The following is a 24,060-nucleotide window of genomic DNA, read 5'->3' on the forward strand; positions in this document are numbered from 1 at the left end:
CATATACCGCTTCCCTGCCCTAAACCCCAGCCTACCTGCACCACAAACTCCCACTATGAAGGATCCCCAGGGACCGGCCACTCCAAATTAAAACGCGCAATGTAAGCGCGGAAAAGAGGCCGGTCCCTCCACCCCCAACCCCTTTTATTTCCTCCCCCTAGACCCGCCCCCACTTACCTTTCCCAATCCCTGTCCCTCGCCGCCACTTCCTTTCCCGAATTGACCCGCGGGAAGACTAGAGCGTTGCTCTTGCTTCCCGCGGGCCCCTCCATATCCATCTCTTCCTTGAGGAAGTTTAGCTCTCTATGCAGCTCCCTATGCACGCGACATTTTCCTAATCGGACTGCTGCGTTCTAGATGCATCAGATTGTCAGACGTGCTGTTCGCTTTTACGCTCCGCTCCCAGAAAAGACTGCTTTGTTCAGCCCGCAGGCAGGTTTTAAAAGGGAAAGTAATAATAGTGGTGACGTTTCCCAGGGTCCTGCAACGTGTGACAGAAGCAGTTTATTTTTATCGTGTAAATCACAGACAACGAGCACGTTCGCCCAAGAGTTTTCAAGAAAACAACTGTGTTAAATGCGATCCTGGTAAATGAGCTACGGTATCAGATAAAGACTAGAGACAACCCGAGGCAGATCCTTCGCTGCAACACAACGAAATCTCCCGAGGCCTGATCACGAGTGGGGCGGTCAGCGCGTGAACACCTATTTAGGCACAGGTTGGAAGTACCAGTTGTTAGATATTTATCCGACAACTATCAATGCCTTAAATAACTCAACCTTTGTAAAATTTCGGCAAGACAAATCTGCTGAAATTTAACCAGGGAAAACCATACATTATTTACCATATCATGCAGATTTTGGCACGTTAAACACTAAAATCTGCATGTTATTCCCCAGCAACTCATCATAGGCGGTGTATAGCACACTTGATAAATAATGTATCGCACAGTATCATTATTTATCATGTGGGATAAATAGCACCTAAGATCCTAATCAGGGCTCTAGGCACTGTCTTGGATCTTATTGCTCTAAATTATGTCACCTTCAAGACCATTGTCCTCCTAATTACAAGCATTAGCAAAGCCAATCCATCTAATTTTGCCTCCGCATGCTGGTCGCCAGATGCTTTTATAATGCGTCAAAATAGGCAAAGTCATTAGCTGCGAATGGCCATGGTAAAAGCTTAAAAAACTATTGTAGGCATTGGCCCAGATTTATCATTGGATTGCTGTGCCCTTGTGTAACACATGGTGACGCAAGGGCAACACAATCCTTAAATCAAATTTACCAAGCAAAGCAAAGCCACATTGCACTGCCTTGAGTTACTCTGTCCTGGGAAGGTGTTTCATGGGTGGGACATGGGTGTACCGACGGATCCACCCATTGATTTTTGGTGAATTTCCCGATTTACCAAGACTGGTAAACCTGGGAATGCAGCAAAATTGTATGCCTTCGCGATGGAGACACAGCGACGAGAAATATATTTAGCAACAGTGAGCAAATGCAGCAGCAGGGAGCAACAACATTTTTTTTTTTTTTAAAGCAGGTGGGTGAGAGCAACACAAAGCATGAAGGTGTGAATAGGGAAGCAGCAGATAGAAGAGAAGGGGAGAGAGCAAGAACACATATGTGCCACCATGGAGTGCTAAAAGCAAATTAAACAAGTATTTCCTTGTACGTAAAGACTGGAAGGATACAAGTCATCCAGTCAAAAGGGTGGAAAAGCAGCTGTGCTCCAAGGAAAGACAAACACAAGGGGAGGAAGGAAAGCCATTCGCTAGTTAGCAAGCAAATGAGACTGACGAGAAAGCCAACCAATGTTAAATAGTGGGCTGACCCTGAGCCCATTGATAAATGAAATGAAAAGGGTGTAAGCCAAACTCCTCTGGGACAGCCATGCATCACAACAATCAGCAAACCACCTCTTGATTGGCATAATAAGATGAAGTGTACAGGGCAATAAAGCCATATGGAACAAGATAGACACTTTAAATAACAACCTTAACATTAGTCTGTGGTGGATGGTGGAAACCGGGCCTCAGCTTAGATCAGTTATAATATTTATCTGATTTGTTTTTCTTACTAGCTTCCTCATAGCTCCCCTATTATGGTTGCTTTGTACCCAGTCCCATAAAAAAAGGCATGTGGTGTGCTGCAGGGGCAGCTCCTTCGCAATGGCGAAGGAGCGTCACCCCCCCTAGCTAAGCCAGGAGCTTAAAAATAAAACAATATTTCTTTATCGTTTTATCTTTCAGCTGCTGGCTCAGCCAGCAGCATGTGAAGGGAGGGGCGGGGTTGGGCCATGGGAGAGGGAAGAGGGGAGGAGGAGAGAGTGCACCTAAGTGCGCATGTATGATTGGCCAGCTGTCTTAGGCTGGCCAAGCACACATGCACACTTAGATTTCTCGAACTTAGCTGTGTTGAACAGCCGGGCTGGAGAAACTGCACAGACCCCAGGGCAGTGTCTGAGTCGCAGTCCAAGCCACTTAGACCAATCCTGATGCTGCTTTCATGCTAAGTTTAGTATGAAAGCAGAACCATGATTGTTTGGGAGCCGTGCTGGTGTCCCAGTGAATGCTGGGACACCAGAAGAAGAGCAGAGGAGCGAGGCGGCGGCGACGGGAAGAGGTAATTTTTTTAAATTATTTTTTATCCCTCCCCAACCCCTCCTCTTGAGATTTGCGGCGGCCGACGCTGGTGTGCTGGCAAATATGCAGTGTTTAATGGGTGTTGCCCATATTTTTGATGGGTTGGTTAGTTCAGCAAACGAGGAAAGTAATCATCAAATTGTGGATGGAGACTTGGTTAAGGGGCAAGTTTTGCAGAGAGTTATCCCAGGTCCAGAAAAGGCATTCAGATCTGATGATTTGACAGACATGTTTTACTGCAACTGTTTAGAGACATCAGGGTTGGTTGCCCCACTGCAGACTTGCCTATGCCCAGTGCGTGTCCCGACTTGTGTGGAATCAGTAAGTTTGTCATGGGGGCAGCGTAAACTCCACTTCTTCAGGCAGGAAAAGGTTCAAATCGCCTATATGAAGGTAACACAATTAACTAGCAAGAGCACATTAATTGATGGTGTTTGGAGGGGAGTGGAGATTTTCTATGCTTACATCTTCTGTTGGAGGCGTCTGTGGTCTAATCAACAAGAACCTACATCTGAACAGACTTTCCTATGGAGAGGTCACACAAGTTAGAAGGGTTTCAGTTAAGTGCTCCTTCTGGGAGACTAGATCACCTCCTAAAATGAATGCCCCAACTACCATGACCTTAATTTCTGTTTGATTATAACTTCTGAAACATTGGAATGAGCAATGGCTATTTGGCAGGGACGGCAGACTTTACTGTGTCCTGGATAAATTACATTCATGACCCAAAGCCCTATTAAGATGACAGTAATACTTCACGCTGCATGCCCAGATTATGAACTGGTAGATAGTTTGATGTGCTGCTGAGTGACTAGAGTACTCGGGAAAGAAACATAGACATTTACCGTGACCCCCAAATCCTATCTGAGTATTCACCACTTAGTAGGGAACGCGTTGCGTTATATTTCGAATTAATGTTGGGTTAACCAAGCAGATTTCTGCAGTCTGAAATACATTCAAAGGTTTATATTTGAGGAATATATGTTCCTCTGCCGAGTCAGAAATAACCAGGTCACTTGCTTGAGTACTGGGCTCTGTGACTGAACGTGTGTAACTAGTGGCGGCTGTGGCAGATCGCAAGGGGAGGGACGGGGGGAGAGGGAATGTGGGGCAAATAAAAAAAAAACATATAATGATTTTTAAAAAAAGTACCTTTTTCCTGTTGTAGCCGCCGCCTCCTTCTCTGGTCTTCTTGTGGTGTCTCAGCATTTGCTGGGATTCCAGCACAGGCTCCCCAGCAATCCTGGCGCTGCTTACATGCTAAACATAGCATGTAAGCAGCGTCAGGATTGGTCTGAGCGGCTTGGTGTACCACTCAGACACAAGCCTGGGGTTTGTGCTGTTTCTCCAACCCGGCTGTGTATACAGCCGGGTTGGAGAAACCGAAGTGCACATGTGTGTTTGGCCAACCTCAGACGGCTGGCCAAACACACATGCGCACTTAGTGCACTCTCCCCTCCTGACACCTTTCACAGCCCAGCCCCGCACCACTGTGAACTTATTGCTGGCTGAGCCAGCAGATGAAAGATAAAACGATAATTAATTGTAATTTTATCTTTCATCTCCTGGCTTAGCTGGGGGGGAGTGAGGGGTGACGCTCCTTCGCCATTGCAAAGGAGTCGCCCTTGTGTGTAACGCTGAGGTGACACTGCTAAGTCCTCCCTGAGTGAACCTAAACTGTCTGTAGAAAATATGTTAATACAGCCATCAAATTGTGCAAACACAGCTATGGAAAATATAAACGCTGGATGCATTTAGAGGGAGATAAAGCAGTGAGAACTTTGGCATGGACGTTCGGTAGGGAAAAGGGGCAAACCCTATTCATCAACTCAAAGCTCACACAGGAAAACCCCACATCTGGGAGGAGGGCTGTCAGATACTGTATGCTGTCAACCCACAGGAGAAAGTGCACACATGAATCGGGTATCGTCCACACGAGGAAGTGCACACATGAATCAGGTATTGTCCACATGAGGAAGTGCACTGAATCAGGTATCGTCCTCACAAGGAAGTGCACACATAAATCGAGTAGTGTCCACACGAGGAAGTGCACACATGAATCAGGTATTGTCCACAGGAGGAAGTGCATACATGAATCAGGTATCGTCCGCAGGAGGAAGTGCACACATAAATCTGGTAGTGTCCACACGAGGAAGTGCACACATAAATCGGGTAGTGTCCACACGAGGAAGTGCACACATGAATCAGGTATTGTCCACAGGAGGAAGTGCACACATGAATCAGGTATTGTCCACAGGAGGAAGTGCATACATGAATCAGGTATTACCCAGAGGAGGAAGTGCATACATGAATCAGGTATCGTCCGCAGGAGGAAGTGCACACATAAATCGGGTAGTGTCCACACGAGGTAGTGCACACATGAATCAGGTATTGTCCACACGAGGAAGTGCACACATGAATCAGGTATCGTCCCGTTGTGAGCTGGCTAAGTTAGCCGAGGTGGTTCTTAAGACTTAGAAGCAGTCCTCACAAAATAAGACATTTTAATTGCAAAGCCAGACATGCAAAGGGGAGAATGCGAGGAAGTGAAATCTTTTGGAACATAATTCTATTTGGAATTCTGTGATGTAATGATACCGCCTCTGTTGAAAGTATACTCCAAAGAGCTGGGAATGGGTTCACTGTCTTCGAATCGTCGAACCTCATTGCAAGGTCCCCAGTTAGCTAAATTCAGTCTGTAACAGGACTACAAGATCCACAGTAACTTTGCAGATTTGGGGTGTCTCATCCGCAGACACTATCTGCTAAAAGCAAGTGGAGTCTCTGAGTAGAATACTAGAGTAAATGAGGAATAACCAGCGGGATCGGGTTACCAATGACCTTGGTGTCAGTACATCTCCAGACAAACTACCTAGGCAGATAAGGGGTACCTTGTAATGAGACCCTTATCAGGGCTGGTGTAGCAGCACAACTAAAACCTTGTAAGGGTCTGAGGGGATGTTCCTCATACAGTCCTCTCTCCTTGCTAGATAGCGATGTTCAATTCCTGTCTGAAGTGATTTTTAATTGATATATGGTTGTATTCAAAGAGATGGTGTACCTTGATAAACCCAGGTCTGTAGTTGGCAGAATCACTACGCAAGCCCTTAGCGGACTATGGTTGGTCACAGCACACAGTGGCATAACAAGAAGTCAATATTTCTTCTGATGGCTAGCAGCCCCACTACCTAAAATGACGTACCCCAAATCCACAGAATCCTGCGGAACAACAGCCTCAAGGATTGTGGGAAAGGAACCTGTGCACATTAGAGGACGAGGATTAGGGTGAGGCATGTCGATATCAAAGGGATGTAGCAATCAGAACACGGTTCTGCATAGTACAGTCCAAAATCCTTCACATGGCTACTACTCAAGAACCAGGTTCCACCGCATGGAGAAGACAGACACAGATACATTCCTGGGAGGCTGCAGTCGGGAACACTACTACATACCCTGTGGGCCTGTCAGGCACTACTGGGATCTTCTCAGAGGTCACCGGGGAAGAAATAACTGTGGGCACAGATCTGGCTGCCCATGGCATGTGGGGAGAGCAGACACTGCCCAAGTACACTTTGTTGTTGTGCAGCACCTGCCTCATGGTGGCTAGAAGGGACATAGGGCCAGATGTACGAAAGGATTTGACCCATTCTATGGGAAAAAGCTTTCGTACATATGGCCCAATTGCAGCTAATGGGCAGCATTAATACCCCAACTGTGGCACATTGGGCAGCCAACACAGACTTGTGTATCCTGCAGTGCTTAATTTGTAAGTACAAACGTGCCGATGCCCAAAGCCCTCCTCTTAAATAAGCGTCTGCTGCAATTAAATGGGTTTAACACGGAATACTCAGGCGGCATAATCCTGAAGCCACCACGGGCATCTTTAATCTATTTACATCCACTCCCAGCTTTCTGCTCCCTCTCTTTGTTGTGACGCTTTTTTGTTTCTCTTGTTCTTCGCGTTTCTCAAATGTGTCTTTTGATCGCAATAAATGCTTGAGGCAGAAAATTAAGCACCGGCCCTCAAAAATAAGTGCCGGTGCTCCGCACCGGAAACATATAACACATATTAAGCATTGGTATCCTGATAGAGAAATCAGTCTACAGAGCCTGGGTCTGCCCGAGGTCATTTGAGAATGTAAATGGCCCTTGGAAAGAACACAGAAATAGAGACTAGTTTCCCCTTTTACAGGAGGAACAGAAAGTGACTTGGGGCGGTGTGAATACGAGGGAATGGGAAAATACACTGTAAACCAAATCCGGAATACTAAGGGGACGTGTGTGTGTGTGGGTGGGGGGGGGGCGGGGGGAAAAGGGGGGTTGGGGGGACTGGGCATTGGTCTGTGTATTCATCAAGGGGAGAAGAGGGGTGTGAAGTGGCTTCAAGACATGTCGTATTAAGTATTGTAATTTTCGTGAAATGTAAGTGATCAATAAATAGAAGATTTAAAAACAAATATGTCTTCTGATGCTGAAATAAATGGCCTTTGATTCCCTTAGCTGAAAGTAACTACATAAAGTACTCCAGGGTGTAAACACGAGCACAAAGCTTAACGCCAGATGTATTGCCTTTGCAATGCTTGTTTGTTTTTCGTAGTGAGAAGACCGAAGTGCGAAGGTTATACCCAGACATGGGTTCCTTGCTTGCTGTGACATATAGATCGAGCTGCACCTCAGTGATGATACCCCAAAAATAAAAAAATAAAACAGCCTAGGATTGCGTGTGTTCCAGTTCAAAGAGGACACGGTTTAATAGTTTGGGCTGAAGTGTTTCTATTGGCACAAGACCCAGACTGATTTACATGTTGTTAGCCCATATCTGTAGTGGCACAATGAGAAAAATAAGACATTGGAATGAATCCCAGAATAATAACAAGTGTCAGAGACTGCAACTATGATCACAATTGTTGTGCTTCACTATTGTTGCTGTGGTCCTTTCTGTGGTTGCAGCTGTTGCTGCTGTTGTCCTTGCAGTCAGTACATTTGTTGTAAATGCTGTTGGTCGTGGTTTGCAGGCAGGTTTCATGGTGGTACATTTGGTTGCTGCTGGGTTCTTGCTGTGGTCACTGCAGTTGGGGCAACTGTAGTCATTGCTGCTGTGACAGTAGTTGTAACCAGTTTTCTCTGCAGAAGTAGAACATGTCTTGAACTGCTGTGAATCTTGTTGAGATTTCAGCTGTGTTTTCTGCTGTTGTCCATGCTGTTGTGGGAGTTGTCACTGTTGTGGCCCCTGCTGCGTTGGAAGCTAGTTGCTATGGTCCCTGCGGCGGTAAAATCTGTTATCATCACTGGTGTCCTTGCAATGGTGAAAACTGTTGCCTTTGCTGTGGTTATAGCTGTGGTCACTCACTGCCGTAGCTTTTGTCATAGTGGCAGCTGTGGTCCCTCTTGCAGTTACAGCTGTGGTGAAGACTGGTGTCAATGCTGCAGCCCTTGCAACTATTGTTGCAGCTGCTGTTGTGACTGATGGGCTTTGTTCACAGCTGTTACTGTTATTGTGTTCCCTGCTGTGGTGGGTACTAGTGTCGCAGCTGTGGGGGCAGCCCTGGGTGATGCGATCGTCCTTGTTGTCATTGGAGCTCAGATCCCTGAAGTGGTCCCTTCATTTCATTACTGCTGTGGTTGGTGCTCAGATTACTGGGGTGCTTATAGCTATTGTTGCTGCTGGTCAAGCTGTTGTTGATGCTCCTGTAGCAGCTGTCGCTGTTGGGGTCCCTACTGTTTTGCATCTGTTGTTGGGGCTCCCCTTCCTGTGGTTACTCCTGTGGTGAATGCTGTTATTCCTATCTTGTTAGCAGCTCTTGCAGCTGCTGTTGTACCAGATAGATGGCAGCTGTGGATGCTACTGTGGTTCCTGCTGTGGTTCTGGCAGTGGTTGCTGCTATAGTCTTTGCTATTCTAACAGCTGTTTTTGCTGTAGCTCTCTGACTTGAAGTGCTTCTAAAATTGTACAGTACACAGTTTCCTGAGTTACTGATACCCAGGCCTGTTATTGCAGCACCTCCAAAGATTTCATAGTGTGAAGGCCACATCGAAGAGGCTCATTTTAGCCTGGACAAAAGGCAGGTAACATTACTCTGTCTGGTGAACCTACACCCAATTCCAGAACAAATCAGAATTGATTTCAAATTATATGCCTTAGGCTCAAGAGCACGTACTCCAAGACCACATCCAGTTATACTGTGCTGTGCTCAACACTGTCTAGTAGTTGAACTCACGCAAACAAGAGAAAGGCAGAGACTCCGGTGAGATCCATATGATTCTCAACCTCATGCAAAGCATCGCCAAACTCAAATTCTGCCTCTTCTTGGGTCATTCCACTTCTCGGTGCCCTCCCCCTGATGCCAGTGGCACCACCCTTAACTCTATGCATAACTCCTGCCTCCTTAACCCAGGAGCCTTCTAACCAAGACCACACCCCGGTGTGACTGATGCGCTTCAGTCCCTTACATCAGTGTTCCCCAACCCCCGGGCCGCGGACCGGTGCCGGTCCGTGGATCAATCGGCACCGGGCCGCCCCACTGTGGCGGGCGGTAAATGTTTGATAATTTTTCCGTGGCCTGCTTGTCACACAATGGGACAAGCGGGCCACGGAAAAATTATCAAACATTTACCGGTCCGCGGCGATAAAAAGGTTGGACAACACTGCCTTACATGAAACAAGGGATATCTTAGGTTTCGTAGCCCACCGCTGGCTTGATTACTGCATCCAGATTCAGCAGCCTAACCCGTTGTAAGCAGAATGCCCCTCTGCTCTGGCGGCAAGAAGCTAAGGCTGTGAAAATGAATGAATGAATGCAGGCTTTATGTATTTCGGCCGTGCCTGCCGACAGCGCATTCACAGTCCTCTGGGAAGAGTATTGTTTACAACAAAGGGCTTGGAGCCAGCCCATAGCTTACCATTTGTTGTCTGCATTGTCACTCTTCTATGCTGCGTCTTAATTGGCCAGCATGTGCCTTGAGTCACTTCCTGTTTCTCCTGTCGAGGAGGGACCAAGCACGGATTGATTCATCTTGATTAGTGTTCATTTGCTGCTCGCACTTTGACTGAGGTACTATTTCTGCTTTCCCTCCCACTACACTTGTCCGTGGTGCTTCTCCCCATCATCCATGTTTTCTCGTTCATTTTACAGAATTCAGCAACTGTTGCTCTTTTAATGGATCTTTGTATTATCTAGCCTTCTTAAAAGTTTGTGAACTCGTCCGTCTTGTCTATTCACATACTTGCTACTACGCTTATGCTCTCCATTATTCTGGAACTGGTATGGCGCTTCAACAGACGCTGCTGTTTCCTTAACATCTGCAGTGTGCAATTCCTACATCTGGCACGTTCTATTTCTTTGCTATAATTTAAGGTTTGTGCAAACATGTTACACCTTAGATGACGTGCACTTTTAAACATCTGTAACAAAAAAAACAAGCTCCTTCCAATTTAATTTCGAATGCTACTCGCATATTTCGAACCCTTTTTTTAAGAACTGCACATCTTATCGCAAAGTAAAACAAATGCACTGAAAAAAATTAATGCAGCTGCCTGTCCAGAGAATCTCAACAATACAACCATCTGAAAAGCTCTTGTGATATGTGACGGCAGTAGTACAATTTAGGAAGGCGAGAGAAAGAATGGGTGACAGAGATTTGTGTGCGTGCCACAGAATTCCAATTACATTCCATGCTACACAATGTCACATAACCCCCTCCACTCCACCACATGCCACACAATTTACTCCACCCCACACAATACCACAGAATTATACTCCACTCCATGCCACACAATACCATCCCATGCCTCTCAATGCCACACAATTCCACCCCACTCTAGGCCACACATTGCCTCACAATTCAACTCCACTTCACACTGCACAATGCCAAACAATTCCACTCTATACCACACAATGCCATACAGTTCCATTCCACACCACACAATTCTGCATCACTCCACTCCATTCCACACCACACAATGACATACAATTCCATTCCACTCCATACCACACAATTCCACTCCGTGCCCCATAATTCCACTCCACTCAATTGCTCCTCACTCACTCCACATCATGTCCCACAGTGCCACACAATTCTACTCCACATCATGCAATTCCACTCCACACCCCACAATTTCTCGCCAATTCACACCCCACAATGCCACAATTCCACTCAACCCCACTCAATGTCACACAATTCCACTTCACACAATGCCACACAGTGCCACTCCAAACTATTGCATGCCACACAATGCCACACAATTCCACTTCAGTCCACACAGTGCCACACAATTCTGCTTCACGTCACACAATTCCACTCCACTTCATTCATTACAGTGCCACACAATTACCCTCTGCATAACAAAATACCACACAATTCCACTCCAGGCCAAACAATTCCACTTCAGTCTATTTTGTGCCACACAATTCCATTCCACTCCATACAGTGCCACATTCCAATCCACACCACGCAATTCCACTCCACTCCATGCCATTCTGTGTCACACACTTACATTCCAATCCACACCACACAATGCCACATAATTCCACTGCACACAATACCACACAATTCAACTTGTTGGCTCCATGGCACACAATTCCACTCCATAAAGTTGCACTCCACTCCAAGCTACTCCATGCCTCACACTACCACAGAATTGTACTCTACTCTACACACTGCCACACAATTCCACTCCTTGCCGCATAATTCCACTCCACAAAATGCTATACAATTCCACTCCACACCACATAATGATACACATTTCCAGTCCACTCAACGCCACACAATTCTAGTCCACTCCACTTCACGCCATATAATGCCATACATATCCACTCCACTCCATGCCACACATCTCACGAAGGGCCCTCACAATCCTTAAGATGACACTGTCTATGCCACTCCACTAAAACCAAAGGATCTCACATAGGCAAGACCCTAACAATGCTTGCTTGTCCTAACAGGTGGTGAACGGGCTGATGGACCGTCCTGACTGGAGTGTGGCCATCAAGAAGCCGCTCGGGATCCTGCCTGCTGGGTCTGGGAATGCACTGGCTGCCTCTGTCAACCACTACTCTGGGTAAGAAGGCTCGACACTGCCTGTCTAGCAGCACAAGGCCAGGAGTCTGTGTGCTTTTGGTAATGGGTGTTACTGTGTGGCATTAGTCAGGGGCACAGCTTCATGGGGGTGTTTGGGGTGTTACACCCCCCCAATAAATACATTTCCTGATGAATAGTTGGGTACAGATGCTTTCAGTTGGGTATGGTGAGCCGTCTGTCGAATTTCACCTGGGATGTGTGAAGGCACGCGCTGACAAAAACACACACACATCCTCCCGCATCTGTTTTAAAAGCCCCGAAAAATGTTGATTATTTTACAAAATATTGTGTTGCTCTTGATAACGCGTCCAGCCCTTATAAGTTACCTGTACCTGGACACGTTGGAGGTCGGTGAATCTTTTAACCGAGTCGGGCTCTCCTCATCCTAAGATAGTCGAGTCACTCAGATCAATAATCAATAACTATTGCAATCGGTATCAATACTCAATTATTCGATATAGCACATCAGAAATCAATAACAGTTGGTATTTCGGCGCACCATGACCTTTCAGTCATGAATAACCACACCAGTTTATTAAAAGTTAGTGAATTTATTTCCCTATATTAACAAAGCCAACACGATATATATAAGTCTCAAAACCAAATGATATATGTAGATGAACATTACTGGCTGTCCATAACGGCGGAAGAAACGCAACCTACGCAAAATCTGAATAATGATACACTCAGTTATCGCAATGCAAATCACTAATATGACTAACTGTATTTGACTAATTTCATACATTGGTCAGCATAACAAGATTTCAATTTAGATAGAAAAAACACCAAGGCACATCCCAAGAAGCTGTAATGTTCAGTTTTATTCCTCGTATTGTCTTTGAATAAGAACAATGGCCTGTGGCCTAAGCTGACATCTTGGAACCAGAATCGAAGATGGAAACATGAATCCTTGTTCAAGTGTACAAGTCCAAATAATATATAACAGCCGTGGACAGCAGTCCAAATGGTATACAAACAGCCGACACGTGTTTCGTCTGGATAGACTTTATCAAGGCTATAGTAAGGACAATATCTCGAAATTCCAAATTGTTAGAAACAAATTAATGTCGTATATGATGAAAAAACGATTGAAGAAGGTAAAATACGAGGACCATGATAAGCCCAAATGACGGCTAAAATAGCCTAGCCAGAAGGTTCAGTTCAGTCAGTTGCGTCCATCGCCGTTGCACATTACAACTGTAACCCGATCGGGGTGACAGTTTACGCACTCTGTGGCTGGGTGCATACCTCTTTGAGCACTCCCCCCATCGTTTTACGTCATCATGGACCTTGCAAATGAACAATAGCTTATATTTGGAAATTGCGCTCTCTCCTGCACACAGTCACTTTTTGCCTATAAGATTTCAATTTAGCATGGTACATTGAATGAATACCTCGACTAACCTCTAATTAGCATTGGCATGTGGGACTTCATGCAAAACGAATTTAGTCAACACAAATTTGGAAAACTTCTAGCTAGGACCCTATCAAAATAGCAGTTGGTACCTAAAAGGAAAAAAAACACAATGCAAAATACATTTATCCTTTCATATTTACCAAATACAATTAGCATTCAAGAAAAGTCTTCGTCCCTCAGGTACCGGATTGATCAGCATGGGGCAAGTTTCAAAGGGGCAAAGTTAAGGGCAAGCTTCCTTGCAGCGGCAAGGAGAATGGGGCAAAGTTACTGCATGGGCAAGACGGGGCAAATCAAAGTTAAAGTCTCTAGGGTGAGAATTCTTAAAGTCTCTTTCTCTTGAATAGAGAAAAGGGCATCAGGGTGTCGTCCAAAATGGAGTCCGGCATCTGGCTTCAAACTGGCATCGAGGAAAATGGCTGACTTCTCTTTGTCCAGTGGGTTTAAGTAAGACACATTCCAAATTCTGCAGGGTCTTCCATTGGAGGATTCATAGGTTGGCTTCAAATTGTCCAATGAAAATTGTCTTTGTACTAGCGCTCATTTATGCATACACTGTCCTTGGAGCCTTGGAACACAAGTTGTAACATGGGTTGCCAATTATTTTACTATCTGTACCTTCATTGTCCGCACCTGCAGAGACTGACCTTGTATCAAAAGGGATGAAACCGGCTTAGTACGAAACCTTGGAGATAAGTGTATTAGTCATCTCTACTGGAAAAATACAACTTCAAGCAAGAATATATCTTTCATTAGTTCAAGGAAAAAGCCACGCAGTTAGAATTTGAGACCAGGCAACTAGGCCAAACCTGTACTAAACTTAAGCTAAGCAAAACAGTTTTCAAACGAGAAATCATGGCATACATTTGCAATGATGACGGATTACTACATTTTCAATACTTCATGATTAATAAAGCTCGTTTACAATGATGGCGAACTACCCCGAGGGCACAATTTCCCTTGTACATTATTTTCTTTACTAAAATCACACTACATTATATGTTTTGATTACACGATATGTATGAATATATGTCGGACCTTCTTTTTCTGCGTCATCAATCCCTCCTCTGATGACTAATTATGTCATCACATCAAATCTACCCACAAATTTTATTCCATTAAAATTCTGTATAGTAATTTGGCACTTCAGTCAATTCCCTTTTTCTTTTAGTCCCTTTTGATTTTTCTCTATATATTTCCACCATTTTCTCTTCTCTCTTCCTTTTATTCCTTGCTTTTATCATTTTGAAAGCTTTCCATGTTCCACAAGAGCCTAATAGACAAATCAATATTATTAATATTCCCTTTACTATTTTTAGTAACAATCCGTTCCAAACGTTGCTGAGCCAATTTCCCACAGAAGCAAATCCTTTTCCAACTTTCTCCCAGACTCCAGGTTCTTTCAATTCCTTTAAATCTACACTTTCTTTAGTTAAATTTGTAAGCATCGTTTTAATTTTTCCACTGCTGTCTGGTATATATGTACAACAGTGACGTGTACCAAGCATTTTGCAAACGCCGCCATCCTTTGCTAAAAGAATGTCTAAGGCAAGCCGATTTTGAAGAGTCATAGCTCTTTCTGCAGCGAGTTCAGCATCCATCAGGATTATAGCTCCTGAAAACTTTGTCAGCATGTTATCCACAATAGTAGACAACTTTCGTATTTTTATTGAATTCAATATGACTCCTACTGAAGGAATCAATGCTCCAAATATATCTCCTACCACACCAGAAGCTGTCTCCCTTTTCTGAACATGATGTGATTCAGACAGCTTTGGAAATTTCTTTAAGTCGTCTAGTTGGTAAATCTTTGGGAACACTATTCCCAAATAACACCTCCCATACCATCCTTTAGGAAGACGATAATAGGCGTTGAGTCCACAAATATAATATATTCCAGGAATGACTGGGTCTTGTCCATTCAGCATGAACGTCCACTTAGGTTTAAATGCATACGTATGTTTGCATTCACTCGTTCCCACAAAAACTGTGTCATAATATGATTCAGCTCTATGTATAAAAAAAATTCCTACGTGCAATGTGTCTAAAGCTATTTTTCCTTGTGTCTTTATTGCGGCAAAAGCATAATTATCTACAGATGTTCTTTTGTGTAATTCCCTTTCTAATTCCTCCTTCATTTCTTTCCTCCTATCATCAGTGCGGTCTAAGAAATGTATTTCTACTGGTGAAAGCAAGCATGTAAGGTTCTCTCTATGTGCGTGAGCTGTGTGGAAAGGTGACATCGGTTCGAAGAATTCCCTCATTAATTTGGCATAATAATCTCTAGCTATTTTACTCAGGTGCCCTATTATGGGGACATAAGCAAAAGTAACATCATAATTAGTGTAAAAATAATGAATGTACGTTTGACCATAAAATCTGGAAGCTATTATACTACATGTAATTCCATACGTAAGAGGCATGCTATGATACGTTACCCCTTCCACTACTGAGGTAGGTATTTGTGTACACACATAACAATCTTTCGCATCCATGGTCTCAACATACTCACTCAGCAAGCGATAGAAAACGTTAGATGAAAGTTCCTTCTTATCATGCAAGTGTCTCTCGTCTTGCTCAAGTCTCTTCAGAGCTGTTAGTTCAGTAACGATAATAGGTTTAGAAGTAGAAGCATCATTCGTCTCATTCTCATTCTTACCATGCATTCCAAGAACTATTGCTACAATGATTAGTACGCATGCGGTTATTAGACCGATACACATGTATTTACAACACTTCATCTTACGCCCCTGTGTAGTGAAGCTAGTCATGATCTGTATAGAATCAGAAAGTTGAAGACACTTTTTCAAAGCATATTTGCAGGTATTTACAAAGCTGAACGAGTTCAATGTTCACACAGTCTTCTTTAGCAGCTTTGGTCTCTTATCGGTTAGCAGCGTTGTCTCAAAATCTGTTTCAAAGTCAATCAAGTTAGCAATGTCTTAGCCGGTTGAAAAGTCAATCAGGTGATCAATGTCTTTAATCAGTAAAGTTCATGAAGTTTTATTTCTCATGTGCCAAAATGAAGTTCTGCCTCTTCGTTCTCGAGACTGAGGGATACGAATTCGTCTGACCAATCGTTATTGGCTAAGTATGCCCACTCCGGACCGGAATACCTCCTACTCGGTATCCTTTTTCTTTTCAATTTTGCATCTCTCTTTGATTCTTTCTCACTGGTACTTTCCTCTTTGGCCAAGTCCTTTTCTTCACTTGGTGTTGGTACTACGACAGACACTTCCTTTCTTTTCTCTTTCACTCTTGGCCCTTCACTGTCGTTCAACGTTTCTCTAATTCTTAATTTTACTGGCGATATGCTTTGTCTCCTTTTTGCACTGGGTCCACTTGAGGGACCTGCAATCTCTTCTGAAGGAGTTTGAGCAGTTTCGTTCTGTTCTGCATTGTCCCCTCCTTCTAGGGAGTCAATCAGGTTTTCCTTTTCTTTTCCTGTATCGTCTGCTTCTGGGAAAGCCCTCCTCTGATCAGGCTCTCCTGCTTCTTCACCTGTTTCGAGCCCTTTGTCACCGTTACTTTCTTCAGGCTCTTTGTCACTTTCAGCTGCTTCAGGCTCTTTGTTACCTTCAGCTGCTTCAGGCTCTTTGTTACCTTCAGCTGCTTCGTCGCTTTCTGAGGCTCCTCCTTGGTCTTCCCCAAGTGAATCAGTTGCTTCGTCCTCAGAGAATATTTCTCCCTCCTCTATTTCTGCCTGTTCGCTTCTAGTTCTTTTTCGCTCTGTCTCAGCGCTTGACACTTTGTTATCAGGTACTGGTAACTTCAGCGCTTAAACTTCCTCGTCTGTGGGACACAATACCCTCTTTGTGTGACTGGCATGGATCCAGTTGGGAACTCCCGCACATTTCACAGCGGTGGTAGTCGTCAAAATCACTTGAAAAGGTCCTTTCCAACGGGGTTCCAAACACGACTTCCTCACGTGCTTCTTTATCACGACCCAGTCACCTGCTTTCAGGGCGTGTCCTGGACCTTGGATCGGTGGCAAGGTGGTTGCCTCCACCTGGTGAGAGAAAGAGCGAACCACATCAGCTAGACCTTTGCAGTAGTCTAACACCATATCATCTGTAATATTCAAAAGAGCATTTGCAGGAACTGCTGGAAGTCTCATGGCTCTGCCCATGAGGATCTCATGCGGGGACAGTCCAGTCTTTCTGTCAGGGGTGTTTCTCATTGACATTAGTACCAAAGGCAACGCGTCAGGCCATTTAAAGTTTGTTGATGCACATATTTTCGCCATTCTTGATTTCAATGTGCCATTCATTTGCTCCACTAAACCTGAGGCTTCAGGGCGGTAGCTACAATGCAACTTTTGCTCAATGTTCAGCGCTGCACAAAGTAATTTTATTACTTCGTTATTGAAGTGACTTCCCCTATCTGATTCTAAGGAGATCGGAAATCCAAAACGTGGTATTAGCTCTCTCAAGAGTAGTTTTGCAACTGTGAGACTGTCATTCCTTCGTGTAGGGTATGCTTCGATCCAGTGACAAAAAATGCACACAACCACCAACACATACTTCAAGCCTCCATGCACAGGCATCTCAATAAAGTCCATTTGCATCCTGCTGAAGGGACCCCCTGCTCTTCCAATGTGGCTCAAATTTACTACGGTTCCCTTTCCTGCGTTCATCTGTTGGCAAATGACGCAACGGTGGCAAACTGCTTCATCAACTTGACGGAATTTGGGGTTAAACCAATCAGTTTTAAACAATCTAATCATGGCATCCCTCCCAAGATGAGCTTGTCCATGGTAAAATCTGGCTATCTGTGTCAAAAGGCTGTTTGGAAGAACGAATTTCCCTTCACTTGAAACCCATAATTCATCTAGTCTCTTTACACATTGTGATTTGGTCCACAAGAGTTTCTCATTCTCACTGACATCATTCTGTAAGGATTTCAATTCGTCCATCGTATCTACCACCTTTAGAGCAAAGATTTCACTTGGTTCGAGTTCTGGTTCACTTATCAAATTCCATTCATCCCTAAGCAATATACAGTTCAATGCGCAAAACCTTGCGACTTGATCCGCATATCCATTTCCCAGAGAAACATAGTCTTGTCCCTTCGAGTGTGCACTGCATTTTACCACTGCTACTTCTCCTGGTAGTTGGATGGCATGTAACAATTCTCTTATTCTTTCACCATTTTTCACTGGTGATCCTGAAGAGGTCATGAAGCCTCTCTGTGACCACAATTGTCCGAAATCATGCACTATTCCAAACCCGTACTGGCTGTCAGTGTAAATGGTAACTTTCATTAATGCAGAGAGTTGGCAAGCTCTAGTAAGGGCTACCAATTCTGCTACTTGTGCAGAGTAAACTCCTTGAAGCCAGGATGCTTCCAAAACACCTGTTACCGTACATACAGCGTACCCTGCTTTCAATATACCCAGTGCATCTCTTAAACATGAACCATCAACAAAAATAATTTGATCATTTTCTTCCAATCGGGTATCTTTGATATCAGGTCTTGGTTTGGTGCAAAATTCAGTCACCTGAAGACAGTCGTGCTCGATGCCTTTGGCGTTCTCAATTTCGGCATTTTCACTGGGAAAAAAGGTTGCTGGGTTCAACGTAGTGCACCTTTTCAGCTGCACATTAGGTGATCCCAGAATTATTGTTTCATACCTTGTGAGTCTAGCACCAGTCATGTGTTGTGTTCGAGAACGTGTCAAAAGTATCTCGACTGAGTGAGGGACCATGACTGTTAAAGGGTGTCCCATCACTATTCCTTCACTCTGAGTGAGGCTGATACCAACTGCGGCTACGGCGTGCAGGCACCCTGGCAGTGCTGCTGCGACCGGATCCAAAGTAGCTGAAAAATATGCTACTGGTCTGTTTACGCCACCATGGGCTCGGGTCAAGACAGACAAGGAACATGCATCACGTTCATGACAAAACAATGTGAAAGGCTTTGTGTAGTCAGGCATACCTAAAGCTGGAGCCCTGCACATGCATTCTTTCAATTCAATAAAAGCATCCATCTCATCTCCTTTCAGCTCAATTTCATCCAATGCATCCTTCTGGGTCAGTTTCAGTAAAGGTTTTGCTAGGGTTGAGAAATTGGGGATCCATTGGCGACAGTAGCTCACCATTCCCAAAAACTTTCTCACCTCCCTCCTCGTCTTTGGGGGACTCATTTGAAGTACACTTGTTATTCTTTCCTTCATAATTCTTCGTGACCCTTTCTCTATTTGGTGACCCAAATATTTCACTTTCTTCTGGCAGAATTGTAATTTCGAAGGAGACACCTTGTGTCCATTCCTTCCCAAATGGTTCAATAAGGCAATGGTGTCGGCTGTGCAGTCACTTTCTGTCTTGAATGCAATCAGTAAGTCGTCAATGTACTGTACTAGGGTTGACTCGAATGGCAACTCCAACACTTCCAAATCTTTCTTTAGAATCTGATTGAAAATTGACGGTGACTCCGAAAACCCTTGAGGAATTCGACACCAACTGTAAACTCTGTCCAAGAATTTGAAACAAAAGAGAAATTGGCTGTCCTCATTAAGAGGCACCAAAAAGAATGCTTGTGACAAGTCGATGACTGAGAACCACTCAGAATCACAAGGGACTTGAAACATTATCACAGCTGGATTTGGTACTACAGGACAACATTTGATTATGTCATTTATTTTCCTCAAATCCTGAACAATTCGGACCTTTCCACTCGGTTTTATTAGTCCCATGATTGGTGAATTACATGGACTGCTTAACACCTCTTTCAGTACTCCCTGTTTTACAAACTCATCAATGAGTTGGGCGACTTTCATGAGGGTGTCTTGTGCCATATGGTACTGTGGGGTCTGGGGAAAGGTTGAATTGTTTTTTACGGTCACTTTCACTGTTTCCACTCCTTTCACCAATCCCACCTCTTTTCCTGTCATATCCCACACTTCTTTTCCGACTGTTTCCTGTAACTCAGCAGGAATATCTGCTTCAGTGATCATTGGGTAAAGGGTAATCAGGGGATATTCTTCATCGACAGTTTCCACTTCGTCCCCTCCTACACTGTCCTCTTCCTCCCCATCACTGCTCGTCTGAATTTTAATTCCATTGTTCGAAGACATAATTGAACATCCCAATTTGCACAATAGGTCTCTCCCTAACAGTGATATCGGGCTTGAGTCACATACCACAAATTTATGCGACCCTTGATAGTTTCCAATTCTGACTTGTACTGGGTCTGTGATTGGGTTCGTCAGGTACCTATTTGCTACTCCCACTACTTGAACTGTTCTCCCTGAAAGTGGCAAATTCGGTACTTCAATGCTCCTGACAGTGGAACGTGTAGCTTCTGTGTCAACCAAGAATGAAACGCGATGACCCATAACTCTTCCCTCCACATACGGACTCTTTTGATCAACTTCCAAGGATGCTGCACGCACACAATTTCCCTCCTCATCTGAACTTTCACTCTCCCATACATCGCTTATTCCATTTTCGCTGTGTAGTGGGAATTGGTGTACTGTGTCATTTTGACTCATTCCCTGACCCGTGACCTGTTGAGGAAGCATTGCTTGCTGCTGATTCATTGGTGCTAAGGGTATTTGCATTTGCTGATTAGGTACCATAGGAAACTGCTGTTGCATTGGCTGCAATTGTGCCATTTGCACACAGGGCATTTGCACCTGTTGTGGTTGCATGGGTTGTAAACCCTGCATCTGGTTTATATTGTTTTGGAAATTTGGGTTTGGACCTCTCAATTTCGGTCCTCTCATAGTCTGGAATGCATTGACATCATTGTTTTGCTGACCTACACCTTCCTGCACCATCATTGGGCACTCCCGTTTCCAATGCCCGACAATTCCGCACGTGTGACATGGCATCACCTTCTTCATTGCCTGTATACCATTTGGAATCATAACGGTATTCAAATCAGGACCATTATTCACAAAACCTCCTCGGCCTCTGCCTCTCATCTGCGGCTGAAACATAGCGTTTCCCTGTTGCTGCTGCTGCGGCATCTGTTGTTGAAAACCTTGCAAACCTTGTAAACCTGTCTGAGCTGCTCTAAGCTGCATCACCATCACCTTTTCTTTCAATCTTTTCTGCTTTGTCTCAATCTCATCACTGCAGTATTTTGCGTAATTCAACACTTCATCAATCGACTTTGACTGCCAACAAATCAAATGCGTTTTAATCATCTGGCTGATTTCGGGTCTCAAACCTTCCACAAACCTGAACACAAAATGGAGCATGTCCTTTGCCTCAATCGTTTCTGTGCCACTGTAATTCTTAAACGCTTTCAACAACCTCTCATAATACGCGTGTATAGACTCTTTAACCTCTTGGGCGGTCCTGTCGATCCTCTGCCAATCCACATTTTTCGACGCAACCTTGGTTTTCAAGTGCTCGATCACCTTGTGGTACAAACTCATTACCGTAGGTGATGGCGCACCTGTGTCTCTATCTCTCTCTGGTTCACTCGTCGGCCAACCTACAGCCCTTTTACAATCTTCCCACAAATCCGCCGGAACCACAATTTCAAATAAAGTATTCAGGTTTCCCAGAGACATTTCGCGAGTTTCACAAATCTATCTGTTTGTTGATACCACTCAATCGGCTTCTCTCTCAATTTGGGAAAGTCATCCGTAAAGGATTGACTATCACACCTGTGCCATGGTACATGTACAAGTTTTCCCCCTGCTGTCTCTCTCATTGGTAACATAGTTATCAGATCGTCATTCTGTTGTTTTTTCTCATTCCGCTCTAGAGTATTTTCTTTCTTTTTGTCCTTTTTCTTAACCCATCTACTTTCCCACTTGTCTAAACATCTCCAGACCTGTGCACTCTGCAGTATCTCCTTAAGGTGTGTTTTCATCCCTGCGGATCTCATGTGTTCAAAATCTTTTGTCTCAAAGTCTAACCTGTAACTCCTGCTCATGTGTTTAGTCTTACTTATATCGATCTCGTTTCTGTCTGCAATTTCTTGTAACTTCTTATGTATGCTGCTCACTTCTCTTGTAATCCTAGGGCACATGTATCTTAGTTCTTCCTCTGTGTATGATTCTAATCTGTTCAAACCCATCGTTCCCTCTACCAGTTCATCTGCCTCCATACCCAACCTTATTTTATTCAGGTATTCTTCTCCCTTCCCGCTAGATGTACTCTGTGGGGAGTTCAGGCTGTTGAACCATTGTGTTAACTGTTGCGCGTTCAGTCCCATCAGTGTAGCAGTTACATCAACTGCCACTGACGGTTTCTGTAATGTTTCAGTCTGTGAGGTTAACAGTACTAATAGTGGTGGATGTGACCTTACCACGGTTGACGGAGCACAAATTGGAATTGGACTAAATTCCGACAAGGACCCAGATCCATTTGGCAGTGCCGCTATCGGAGTTGTCTCTGGAGTGGTTTCTATGCATCTTCTCCCTGTCCCATTCTGTATCATTAACCCTTGGTCGCTTGTGCTTGAATTTGCCTGTATGTACAGTGGTACTGGTGGACCTACAGTGATAGGCAGAGATATCGCGTCTGGATTCTGTCTGTTCCCCGAATTCTGTGGCATGTTAATCCCCACATTGTGGTTCATCATTGCTGGCATACCTAAGTGGCTTTCTATTACTCGCACTTCTTGTGTCTGCTTTTGAGGCATCGAGAACTGTGTTGATTCAGCTTGAATCAATGTCGGTCTCTGATAGTTTTGTCCTCCCTGCACCATTGAATCAGAAGTCATTCCCATGTTATGCTCATCACAACAGTGCCTTTGAACCTGCGGTTGATAGTTATCAGCAGGTTTCAATGTCGGGACGTCTGGGTATATTCTCTGAATCTGTGGTATTTGTGGTGAGAAAGGCATGTCAGAGCTGCTCGGCCTCTGAGATATTCTCAAATTTGGTGTTACATTACCCTGTATTGGTTCTGGAGGGGCAGTACTAATGCTTGAGCCTTTTTCGCTTTCCACGTATGGTGGTGGGCGATCATTCAGCAATTGTATAATGAACTCCTCATCGTCTGACTCGTCTCCCCTTTTCGAGTTTCTATTGCTCTCCCTATCTCTGGACTGACTCCTGTTTGTCTTATAGGTAGCTTTCCTTCCTTCCGTCTCCGCTTTATCGGTAATTGCTGGAAACAATTTAATCCCCTGCAATACGTCTGATCTCCAAACCTTTTGTGTGCTGTCCCATCTAGCATCTGCTAGTGTCTTTTCTACTTTTCTTATTCTGGTCTCGAACTTCTTTTGTTGTTGGTTTCTAGCTATTAGCTCCCAAATTGCTAGTGCCTCAAATTGTGCTGGTCTTGGAGGTACTTTAATGTTGTATAGCGCAAATCTCAGATTTTCTAAAACTCTTCGATTAAACGACCCGTGGATAGGGAATGCTACACTTCCATGTTTCTCTGTTAATTTGCACCATTGTTTTAACCAAAGACATGGTGCTACCCCCTTTTCTTTAATGACAATGTAAGCTGGTGTACCCTCAGGCGGTGTTTCTTCTCCTACATTTGCTTTAATATAAACATCTCCCCTCATGGCACTCTTAAATGCTTTGAAAAATTTCATCTTTCCGTCTTTTGTTTTTCTAAAATATGTAATCAATAAGCGGCTTTAATTCCCGGAATACTCTTCGCTTGCCTTTCCCCTTCCAATTGCGCTTCACGGACTGCGTCCAATCCGTGCGCGACCCTTCTCACCAACCGACCTATCCCAGCGCGGCTCCTAGTGACGTCACACTCACACACTGCGGCTGACAAAGTCCCGCGGCTTGTCCGCTTTCGTTCGTATTCACTCACAAACTAATTTCTGCAATATAACGCAAGCACTAACCAAAAAGAAGAAAACAAATCTGTCGGTCTACTACAGGAAGGGTAACACAATCGCTTCAGAAACCTCAGGGATTTTTCACTAGCCTCAGCAGTTATTCCATCTTTCTCGGTTTCCCGCTTTCGCAAGCAAAATTTGACCCGCA

At 44.3% G+C, this 24,060-nt stretch overlaps 1 protein-coding gene across 1 annotated transcript in view; it reads left to right on the plus strand.

The window, feature by feature from the left end:
- The window catches only part of SPHK1 (sphingosine kinase 1), a 137,688-nt gene that overhangs the window by 106,190 nt on the left and 7,438 nt on the right, over window positions 1–24,060 (plus strand). Inside the window, exon 4 of the mRNA XM_069200224.1 lies at window positions 11,593–11,708. Within this exon, the coding sequence (XP_069056325.1) occupies window positions 11,593–11,708 (116 nt within the window). The remainder of the gene's footprint in view (window positions 1–11,592; window positions 11,709–24,060) is intronic.

The sequence above is a fragment of the Pleurodeles waltl genome, chromosome 7 (assembly GCF_031143425.1).
Source record: "Pleurodeles waltl isolate 20211129_DDA chromosome 7, aPleWal1.hap1.20221129, whole genome shotgun sequence".
NCBI classification, from domain to species: domain Eukaryota; kingdom Metazoa; phylum Chordata; class Amphibia; order Caudata; family Salamandridae; genus Pleurodeles; species Pleurodeles waltl.